General features: G+C 39.7%; 1 protein-coding gene across 1 annotated transcript in view; it reads right to left on the bottom strand.

Annotated features, from left to right (window-relative positions):
• Positions 1-6,457: 6,457 nt before the first annotated feature.
• Positions 6,458-11,000, bottom strand: part of TAF1B (TATA-box binding protein associated factor, RNA polymerase I subunit B) — a 65,404-nt gene continuing 60,861 nt past the window's right edge. The window contains exon 15 of the mRNA XM_035000567.1: positions 6,458-6,905. Coding sequence (XP_034856458.1) covers positions 6,704-6,905 — 202 coding nt within the window. The 3' untranslated portion in view covers positions 6,458-6,703. The remainder of the gene's footprint in view (positions 6,906-11,000) is intronic.

Raw genomic sequence — 11,000 nt, 5'->3', positions numbered from 1 at the left:
GAGTCACCTGGTTCAACGCAAATATCCATAAAACATGTACTAATTGTTCCAGAGGAAATAATTGTTGCAGAAGGGCAAAAGGCCAAGTGAGCTGAAATACCAGGTTCTTAATTTATAAAGTCAATAAAAGCACTCTTTTGTAAGTTCTTCTCAAGTCGTAGCCTATTATCAGGTAAGTCTGGCACTAAAATCACTTTATGCTTAAATACTTCATGAGGGCACAAAACAAGGGAACACACACTAAGAGCTTCTTGAAAACATTTTGTGAGAGACTTAATACTATGTGAATTTACTTAGCTTTTGAGTATAGAGAGGTATTTAAAGCGGAAAAAAAAAAAGTCACTGGCTCTATGCCCAACATGAAAATATATACTTTTAACTATCTGCAATATATAATGATTCATAGAACTTTGGAAATTCTACTCAAAGTTTTCCTTAAGACTTGGAAATAATGCTCCTTCTCTCCTAAGCAATAACACTTTCTGTATAAATACAGGGTTGGATTAATACTGCTTTTTTTTTTTTCCTCCGCTTTGTGCCAATGGAGGGAAAAAACAAAAACAAAAACAAAGAGAGAACAAAGAACTACAGAAACCCAATGGGTAAAGGTGCAGGCCCTGCCCCAGCCCTGGGCTCTCCTCTCCTCCTTCCTTTGGGCTATAGAAGGTTCCACTTCTGTGTGGCAAAGACAAGCCTTTTGTGGCCCCAGAGAAATACTACCCTTCGGCGAGGTAAGGCACACAGCAGCTCCTCACCCTGTTAACCAGCATTGCATTCCCATAACGATGTCCATTTACCCAGTACAAGAAGAGCCAAATTTGGCAGGTGGAAGGCCCTCCTTTTCAAGTCTAACCCAGAATCTCAAACTGCCTGAAGAAATCCACATTTTTTGAAGGATTAAAAAAACCAAATCGCCTCCCCCCAAAACCCCCCAAAACCCAACACCTATGTTCAAAATTTATGAGCTATCCTTGTAGATTAACAAAATATTTAGGCCAGTGTTCTGTATTCTTATGGGAAAAGATTCTCATCATAACTTACTGGCTTAATTTTTTAATTTTAAAAATTTAGGAGTTTTTTTGTTAATCTACTATGATCAAACTTTTTTAATTGCCACAGATGTAGATGGATAGATTTATCTAGATATAGTAAATGAGAAAACATGCAAAAGTTTCAGTAGGTAGGTAGGTAGGTGCGGAATAAGGGTACTTCACAGCTGTGTTTTCCATGAGGTTCTGATGATCCAAATTTGATACTCAGATAACTGAGAACATGACATTCTCTCCACTTTAGCACATATATGCTGTATTGGCATGGCTTTGAGCTTAGACTGATCACTGACAGACACAATGTAAAGACTCTTTTTCTAGAAGTACCTATTGCATTCCACTCATACCCCCTCCCCCCCGGAAGTATCTGCTTTCACAAGATTACACTAGTTACGGGAGCTGAGACCATGTGAAATATTACTTGGTTTTATTTCCCTTTGGGGTGGTCACATAATTTGTAAAATTATGTTTCACTGCAGTGGTAAGGAATTTTAATTAAAAAAAAAAACAAAGTTTTGCTCATAAAAAAGATTCCACCCAAATCAACAAATATCACAAGTCACTCTAGTGGCAAAATAATTTATTGCTTCCCCCGAAAGTAGATTAAAAATTTGCTTCCTGCTCTGGGCGGGGGCAGCCTGGGAACGGGGGCACACCTCCCTGGGAGCCCAGCTCCGCCATGCTGCCCCCACCAGCTGTGCTCTCTTCCTCCTCTGTGCTCCTGGGGCGCTCCATCCGTCATGGCACTCAGCCTACTTCTGCCTTATTTCATCACTGCGCACCTTTCTAGTTTAGAAATAGCTGAGGCAAGTATTCAGGCAGAGATAGGACTTGAGGAGCCCACCTACAGGGTCCTGCAGCAAAGGAGAAACGGCCCCCTATACTAAGGCATCCCTGAGAGTGGAGGTGATCCAGAAGCACCTTCATTCTCACAGAGCATGGGGGGCGCCGGTGGAGCTGAGCACCAGCATTCCTTGTGGACAACCTGAGCCAGTGGGAGCTGAGCGGGGCGATCAGCACCCACAACCATCTGCGTCAGAGCCTGGCAAGGACCTAGAGGACACAGATAGGGTCGGGGCTCTTCCTCCACCTCACTCTTGAACCCAGAGGCCATCTAGGGAAGGAGATGGATGGGAGGAACAGCCTTAATAGGGATTTCAAGTTTCACTTTGCTAAATATTTATTCCAAAGTGGCTTTTTAACCCTGAAGAGATGAAGATATCTTTAATTGGTAAGATTAAAGGTTCAAAGCAGTATTTTGGCTGCCCTCTTGGCTGCCCTCCACCCCTACTCAACAGGGTGGAGGCTAGGGAAAATTTACGGATAATAAAATCAAGTGGCATTAATTTTGTATATTGAATGTGGTGAAATAAATTTTGACTCTGCTGGGGCGCTTGGCTGGCTCAGTCGGTGGAGCATGTGACTCTTGATCTTGGGGTTGTGAGTTTGAGTCCCACGTTGGGTGTAGAGATTACTTAAAAATAAAAATCTTTAAAAAAAAATTTTTTTTTAAAGATTTTATTTATTTATTTATTTGAGAGAGAGAGAAATAGCATGAGAGGGGAGAGGGTCAGAGGGAGAAGCAGGCTCCCTGCTGAGCCAGGAGCCCGATGTGGCACTCGATCCCAGGACTCTGGGATCATGACCTGAGCCAAAAGCAGTAGCTTAACCAACTGAGCCACCCAGGTGCCCTAAAAAAATTTTTTTTGACTCTTCTAATATTGTAAGCTCCTTGGGAGCAAAGGCTGATTAAGTCTCGGGAGAGATAGTGTGGAGCAGCAGTTTATTCCAGACTAGCTGTGTGACTTTGGGCAAGTTATTCAACTCCCCCTGTGTCTCAGGTTCCATCTGTAAAATGGAATAATAGTACCTACATCATGTGGTTATTGTGAGGATAAATTAATAACTCATTTATTAATTTAACTCCATTGTTAATATATATGAATAAAATATATGAAGCACTGAGAAAAATGTCTGGCACATAATAGACATTATGCAAGCATTTATTAGGGCATTCCATAAGACTAGAACAAATCCGGATGCTAATAGTTATAAAGTTTCTAACAGAATGCCCCGGCGGCAGATGATCAATAGATGTTAGGAATTGTTTTACCCATAATACCATACCATGATATTTTGCACATATGAGATGTTGAGACTTTGAACTAGAGAGGAAAGACCCCATGTGCAGACATTGCTTATTGCCTATCAACAGACAGTCCCCCCGCCTTTCCCTGCTAATAGTACCCCAATTTTGCTCAAATATTAGAGAAAGATCCTTAATCCTAGGGAAGGTAGGAATGCATCATGATAATCTAAAGCAGTCATGGTAATCCTATTCCCCTTTATGGTTCCCCTGGTGCGGTTCTGGCCGATGGAATGTAAAGGAAACTCTACCAGGGGGTTTCTAGAAAGGGTTTTCTCACCAAAGACACTCTTGAGAAAGTGTTTAGTCACAGTTCCTTCCTTCTACCAGGATTTGTTTGTGTGGAATCGTAGCATCCATTCTGGGACATGAGGTAGCAAGCTGAAGAACAAGAGGCCAACATGGTATTAATTGGATTATCTTTACTGAAATGTCCACAAATCTTCCTTGTGGTAATGGAGTAAAAGAAAGATACAGAACAACATTTCTTATGAACATGGATGCAAAAATTCTTAATATTTCAGCAAATCACATTCAACAATATGTGAAAAGGATGATAGATCATGACCAAGTGGGGTTTATCCTAGGAATGCAAGGCCAGTTTAACATTTGAAACTCAATTGAATTTCCTATTAACCATAGTATGAAAGCCATATTAACTGGCTAAAAAAGAAAAAACATTCCATCATCTCATAGATGCAAGAAAAGCATCTGAAAAAACAAAAGAACAAAAACAAAAACAAACCAACATTAATTCCTGATTGAAAAAAACCCTCTGCCATCCAGGAGTAGAAGGGCATGTGCTGCTGAAGCACAAACCGCAACCATGGAGACCTCTCTTCTATCTGTACAAACTCTCTAGGAGGTCCCATCTGGCCTCACGGTTTTTAAATAGTACTTATATTCTGATGTTTCCTACATTTACCTTACCCCAGACCCCTGCCCCTCCAACTTCAGACTTCAACGTCTCTCCAATGTCTAACAGGCATCTCAAACTCAATATGCCCCAAATAACACTGATTTCCCAATACCACTCTTTTGAGTTCCCCTGTGGTGTACAGCCTAAAATTAAGGCCTGATTATCTTGTGCTGCTTTGACATCTGGTGAAACGGGGAGGGCCCCAAAGTGGCCTAACTTTGACTTCCCCTCCCCACTCTGCTCCGATGGATAGGGTCCCCTAACCTTATTAAGAGGACCAGAAGAGTTCCTGTCTGCCCATGGGATTATTCAAATAAGCCAATCACACCCTCGTGCAGGAACCAGGGGCTGCTCCATCCCTCTGATACAAAGCCTGCCTCCCTGTCCCTGGTTGTTCTCGGTTCCCGAATGTGACCCTATTGGCCCTGCATAGAGTGCTGCATCCTCTCCCAGGTGGTAAGTATATGTGATTAATTAGCTGCTGTCAATCTCATCTATTCAATCTTGGGTACCCTGTGTTTGGCTATTCCCACAGCCCTATATATAACCAACCCAGTTAACTTCCCTCACAAACAGGGTGAATAGGGGGAAATTAAAGCAGCCCCATCTTAATAAATGGTACAGGGGAAAAAAAATCGGGGCATTTTGATTTCTCACACCTACAACCAACCCATCACCAAATTCTTATTATTTCATACGTAAACTATATCTGGGATCTAATCCCTTCCTACCACTTCCACTATAATCTCTGTAGTCCAAACCACCACCTCTTGACCAAACCAGAAGAGTAGTCTCTGTTGTGGTCTCTACCTCTGCCCATTTCCCCCGGCAATCTATTCACCACAGAGCAACGTAGTCCTTTTATGACATAGGTCTGATTGCACCATTTTTTTTTTAAAGATTTTATTTATTTATTTGAGAGAGAGAATGAGATAGAGAGAGAGAGCATGAGGGGGGGAGGGTCAGAGGGAGAAGCAGATTCCCCGCTGAGCAGGGAGACCGACGCGGGACTCGATCCCGGGACTCCAGGATCATGACCTGAGCCGAAGGCAGTCACTTAACCAACTGAGCCACCCAGGCGCCCGCACCATTTTTTTTTTAAGATTTTATTTATTTATTTGTCAGAGAGAGAGAGAGAGAGAGAACACAGCAGAGGGAGTGGGAGAAGCAGGCTCTCCGCTGAGCAGGGAGCCCGATGTGGGGCTCGATCCCAGCACCCTGGGATCATGACCTGAGCTGAAGGCAGATGCTTAACCGACTGAGCCACCCAGGTGCCCCAGATCACACCATTCTTTTGCTCAAAATTTTCTAATGGCTTCCCATGACACCCTTGGGACAAAAGCCAACGTTCTTACCATGGCCCCGAATGCAAATTCTTCCATTTCCTGTGTTACTACTCTCCCCTACAACCCTAACACTCCAGGTGCCCTGAACAACTTGCTATTCCTTGACTCCATCAAGCATACTCTTGCCTCAGAGCCTTTGCCTGTTTCCTCTGCTTGGAATAACCTTCCCCTGGAAAGCAACATGGCTTGCTCCATACCGGTTGATCTCTGCTCAAGGTCACCTCCCAGGGCCCTTCCTCAATCACTTTTTATAAAAAGGCCCACCTTATCACCCTTACCTTGCTTTTTCTTCATTGCACCTCATCAGCCCCACTATTGTGTATTTGTTGACTATCTGCCCCCACCCTATTAGAACCGAAGATCCTTAAAGGCAGGGACCTTGTTTACTGCTATATCTCCAGTGCCTAGAATATGCCTGGAACACAGTTGTTCAGTGTTTGTTGCATGAATAAACTGAACAAGAATGCCTGATTTTCCAGTATCCTCACCAGATATTATAAACCTTTATATATCTTTGGTAACCTATTTTAATTTATATCATTTTTGGGGGGTTGGCCTTTGTATTTCTTTTTTCCAGAAAGCTATCTTCTCATATTCCTGGCTCAGCCTGTCTTTTTCCTATTGCTTTGCAAGAGCTATTGATACATTAAAGAAATTATTCCTTTGTCTGTCATATGCTACAAATATATTTTCCTACTTGCTATTTGCCTGTGACTTTGCAGTCACATTACCAATTTTTCCCTTTTGGCTTCTGGTTTTGGGGAATGTTTGGAAAGTCCTTCCCTGTTCCAAGATCATCAAAGCAGCCATACTTGTTTTCTTCTAGTACTGTAATATATGTATATGTAAAAAATTATGCTGTTTAGATCTTTGATCCATCTGGGATTTCCTTTGGGGCATAAAGAATAAGGAAGTGATCTAGTTTAAAAGCAAATTTAGCCTAAAAAAAAAAAAAAGCAAATTTAGCTTTAAAATACAATGAATACAAATTTCTGGATACCATTTATAAAACTTACTGTTTAATCTTCTCAAAGAATATTCATAATTTAAAAAATAAATTCAAACACAATTCACTTATTTTCCAATACACATTTTTATAAGCACATTTGATACATATATATGTATCTATGTATGTGTGGATATATAATCAAATTCTATTTCCCATAATTCTCTGGAATATTATAATTTGACATTAGTATCACTATTAAAATATTTTCCCAAGAAAGTTTCTATTTCATTTTTCTCAGTATTTTCTCCCTTTCCTGGATCTTGATTTCTTTTTCGTTTTACTATATTTTGATTTAAAAAGTCTCTTTTCAATTAAGCTCACTTCTTCATGGAGGGAAGAGGTCTTTATTCTCAGCAGGAAGGAGAAGAGATTTATTATGAACTGATAACTCAGAGAAAAATTAGATTCTTCATAGGTTGTCACATGTTTACAATAGCTAGAAAGGGAAGAAAAAGGAAGAAGTTATCTTAAAATGACAATTTAAAATGTATGCATCTATCCCTGAAACATCCCCCAAACTAGCAAATATATATGGTTAGGCTTAAAACAGTACTCAGAGTTGGAAGGAAACTTGGAACAATTTAGCAAAACAACTTATTTTTACAGAAGAAAAAATGCTAGCACCATCCAGGGGTTAGCTACCACACCAGGGTAACAGATGGTACTGGAGCCAGGACTCACAATTCCTTGCCCAGAAGTCCTTCCATTACAGATGGGCTGCTTCTTTTTACCATGCTCAAAGCAAACAATAGCATACAGAAAGAGATTCTGGGCATAGTTTTATTTTTTTATTTTTATTTATTTATTTATTTTTAAAGATTTTATTTATTTGACAGAGAGAGACACAGCGAGAGAGGGAACACAAGCAGGGGGAGCGGGAGAGGGAGAAGCAGACTTCCTGCCGAGCAGGGAGCCCGATGTGGGGCTCGATCCCAGGATCCTGGGACCATGACCTGAGCCGAAGGCAGACGTTCAACAACTGAGCCACCCAGGCGCCCCTGGGCATAGTTTTAAAATAAAAGAAAATAAATAATCCCTAATCCCCACCCAAAATAAGACACCGGACTTGATAATGTAGCCTACAATCTTGTACCTATTATAGAAAGAAGAGTTTACAAAGCAATTTTACTTATCTTAAAAGTAGTAGATCAAGTCTCCAACTACCACCAAATCTCTAATTACGAATCTCTTAACTCTAACACTCCATCTCTAACTATACCAAGGTGTAGGCAATCCAGGGGACAGAGGAACATGTTAAATGGTATCATAGGTTGTAATCAGCAAAATGCAGACTATGGGAAATTGTATAGGACACAAGACCCGGATTATTCAACAAGTAATTTTTTCCCTGCAAGGGGACAAAAAAAAAAAAGACATAAAAGGGGAATTTACCAACCAAAACACTTAAGGGATATCTTAGTTACTTGCAATGTATGGGCCTTATTTGGATTGAATTATATTAAAAATTTCATAGCAACTGGGAAGATCTAAACACTGACTGCATGTTTGATAATATTAAGGAATTACTATTTGTTTCTTAATGTCTGATTGATGTTTATTATGATTTTGTTTTTAAAAACATTATGACATTTGAGATATGCTTCCAAATAATCTGGGGGCGGGAGTGGAGGAGTGGGTTGGCATGTGGAAGCAAGCCTAGTCATGTTGACAATTGTTAAGGCTGAATGACAGGTATAGGGGGGTTCATTACACCATTCTCTCTATTTTTGAATATACTTGAAATGTTCCAGAGTAAAAAGCTTAAAAAAACAGGTAAACAACATATAGAAGATACAAACTTTTAGATATTGGATTTATATATGGTCCTATGTTCCTGAAAGAAAGTTTGTGTGTGCACCACAAAACTCTGCCTCCATCAGTTGTGACTATGGATAACTAGCCTTGGTTCTCTCACCTGTAAAACAGGAAAAAATAACAGTGCCTACCTCATAGAGTGAACAGAAGTATCGAATGAAAATATATATTTTCTAAAGGGCTCAAAAATGTTCACCTCCACTTTACTCCTTTAAAACTGATTTTTGTTTTCACTTAAAATCTTAAGACTACTTTAATAATCTAAAATAAAGCCAAAACTCCACGTATTCACTAATAGGACATTTAAAAGCCTCAAATACTCATTGATTGGTTTAACAGAAATCAAATATAAGCCATTTACAGGAATTCACACAAACTGGTGGTCTCTTGCTCTTCTTTTCTTTTCAATTTCAGCTATTGTAAGAGAGATTCTTCCAGACAAATGGTTACAACAAAAAGGGCAAAAAGTATTGTTTCTCTTACCTAGGGAAGCTCTACACCAGAAAGATAAGAAAAGGTATACAAATTATTTGCTCCCATAAGTACTTTTATTTTTAAGTTGAATCATTAACAATACCTTATAAGGATTATATTCTTTATCACAAACTCAGAAAACTCTCCTAGAGTTATAAGCCATAAAACCAAATATAACATACAATAATTTGTTATTGCCAAGTATTTTGCTGTGAGTAGAATATGTGCCAACGGATGTTCCTTGAGCTCTGACACAGAAAATAAATGAGTGTGGCAAATGGATGCTATAAGAATATGTTTATACAAACAATTTTATGTGAAGGGATAAGCACAGGTTTACATTTAAAAGAGGGCTGTAAGGTACATTTAAACTTCCTTATGAGAACTTCCTTGTGAGAAGTTGGAATGTATGCAAAAAGAATAGTCTCTCAAGTCTGTATACATACAAAATTAAACAAACCTGCTAAAACAAGTTAAAGTTTTGGTGGTCTGAAAGATGTTCAAATTTGGCATATGACATACATATTTGAGTACTGTTTTTTTTTTTTTACTCTAATTTAAAATATTAGTTAAAATAAAATTCTTAAAATTCAAATCAAATTTTTATGGGACCCCTCAAGAAAACTGTGTGTGTATGGGGGGGTAGGGGGACATCCAAAGCCTCCCATTTCCTGTGGATGGCAATTTGAAGTACCTCGGCTGTTCCTCTTCCTGTGGAAGGAGAGAGGAACCACCTGCCCCTCTCAGGGAGGCCAGGGACAGATACTTGATTAGCCAGTGCCTACAACGGGTCTTTAGACCCAGCTAATTGTCAGTAACTGGCCTACTTACAGATGGGTACTCTATAAATGTGAGGAATATTAAGGGCATTCAAATTCATGAAGACTGTTCATTCTGCCTCAGATAAGAAGCATAAACAACCTCTCATATCTGAAGTGCTCTTATGGCCTTTCTCTGCTTAGTTCTCAAGGCCTGAGTGTTCTCACAAGTATTTTACTGTACAACATTTGTCTCTTGAACCCTCAGACATGAGTCCTTCTGTGTAACAAAATTCTCTATACAGCTGAAGATCTGCTCTCCTAAGCATCAAAACACTTCATTTTAACCATTTTGTATGGACATCTTTTAAAACTGAGTTATACATTATTAGTATAAATTATAAATTTATAGTATAGTATAAATTAGTGTAAAATGAAATTAGTATAAAAATATAAAGTATATTATTACAAGTTGTTCATTTTTACTGTAAAAATATTAGAAAATACAGCTTAGAAAAACAAAGCCAAAGAGAATGCACACAGCATTTTGGGTCATGCTCTGTGTTAAAGCTGAGACCCCATCAGGCTTGTTTTGTTAGGTGGAGCAATTAAAAAGTGTGTCAGGAATGAACTTCAGACTGCTGTAATTTGAGTTCTTTTGTCTGCTTCTGATTCTGATGCTGGCTCCTCTCTCGTTTGTCAAATAGATGTCATTTATGTTTGCTGTCAAGATGACTATCAGCAGAGCACCTCTCAGTCTCCCTCCTGCTTTGTTTCTTTTGATGATGAGAAGTTTGGAAATCAGACAACTCAGCCTGACAGAAACACACCTGAAGGCAGAGTGCGCTGGCTCTGAGTGAGGGGCTAAGGGGCTTTCTGAGAAAAGTGTGTTGGCTCTAGTCATGGACTTTGTGACATTTTTATTGGTTGGTGGAAGCCTTTTTTGCTTACTCTGTGGTTCTAGGCTATGGTCTAAATAGGCAAGGCTGACAGAATTTTGGTGCATAAAGTCATGGTATCACTGATGCTTTGTCTATAGGTTATAATTTTTAGCCTTATAGTTCATGCAGAGAAAAAAAAATTCTCAGCTGTTTCATCTCTGAGTATACAAGGTCTATTTGTAACTAACTGTCTTATATTACTGTATTAAATCTGTGAAGATTTAGAAAGATTTGGAAATCCACTGATTGCACCACGGGAAAAGCATAAAGGTGTAAGCTCCCCCCTAACTAACTCGGGACCGATTCCGCAGGCATGAGAGACAGAAGGGCAGAGAGCACCACTTTCTAACTTAACTGGTCTCATGCGGGTGCTCCTCACCGGCCGGGACTACAATCTTTTCTCTTCCTTTTGATGAAATCTTCACATCGGAAAAAGCCACTGCACTGACCACTGCACAGGAATGGAGCACGTCAGCCGTGGTGCCGAGCCTGGGGTTTGGGTTCCAGACTTTTGGAATTACTTAAATACGTAGTTACTCTCCC

The sequence above is a fragment of the Mirounga leonina genome, unplaced genomic scaffold (assembly GCF_011800145.1).
Source record: "Mirounga leonina isolate KUSES-001 unplaced genomic scaffold, KU_Mleo_1.0 Mir_125, whole genome shotgun sequence".
NCBI lineage: Eukaryota > Metazoa > Chordata > Mammalia > Carnivora > Phocidae > Mirounga > Mirounga leonina.
The sequence above is the reverse complement of the archived record's forward strand: the minus strand, read 5'-3'. Positions and strand labels throughout refer to the sequence as shown.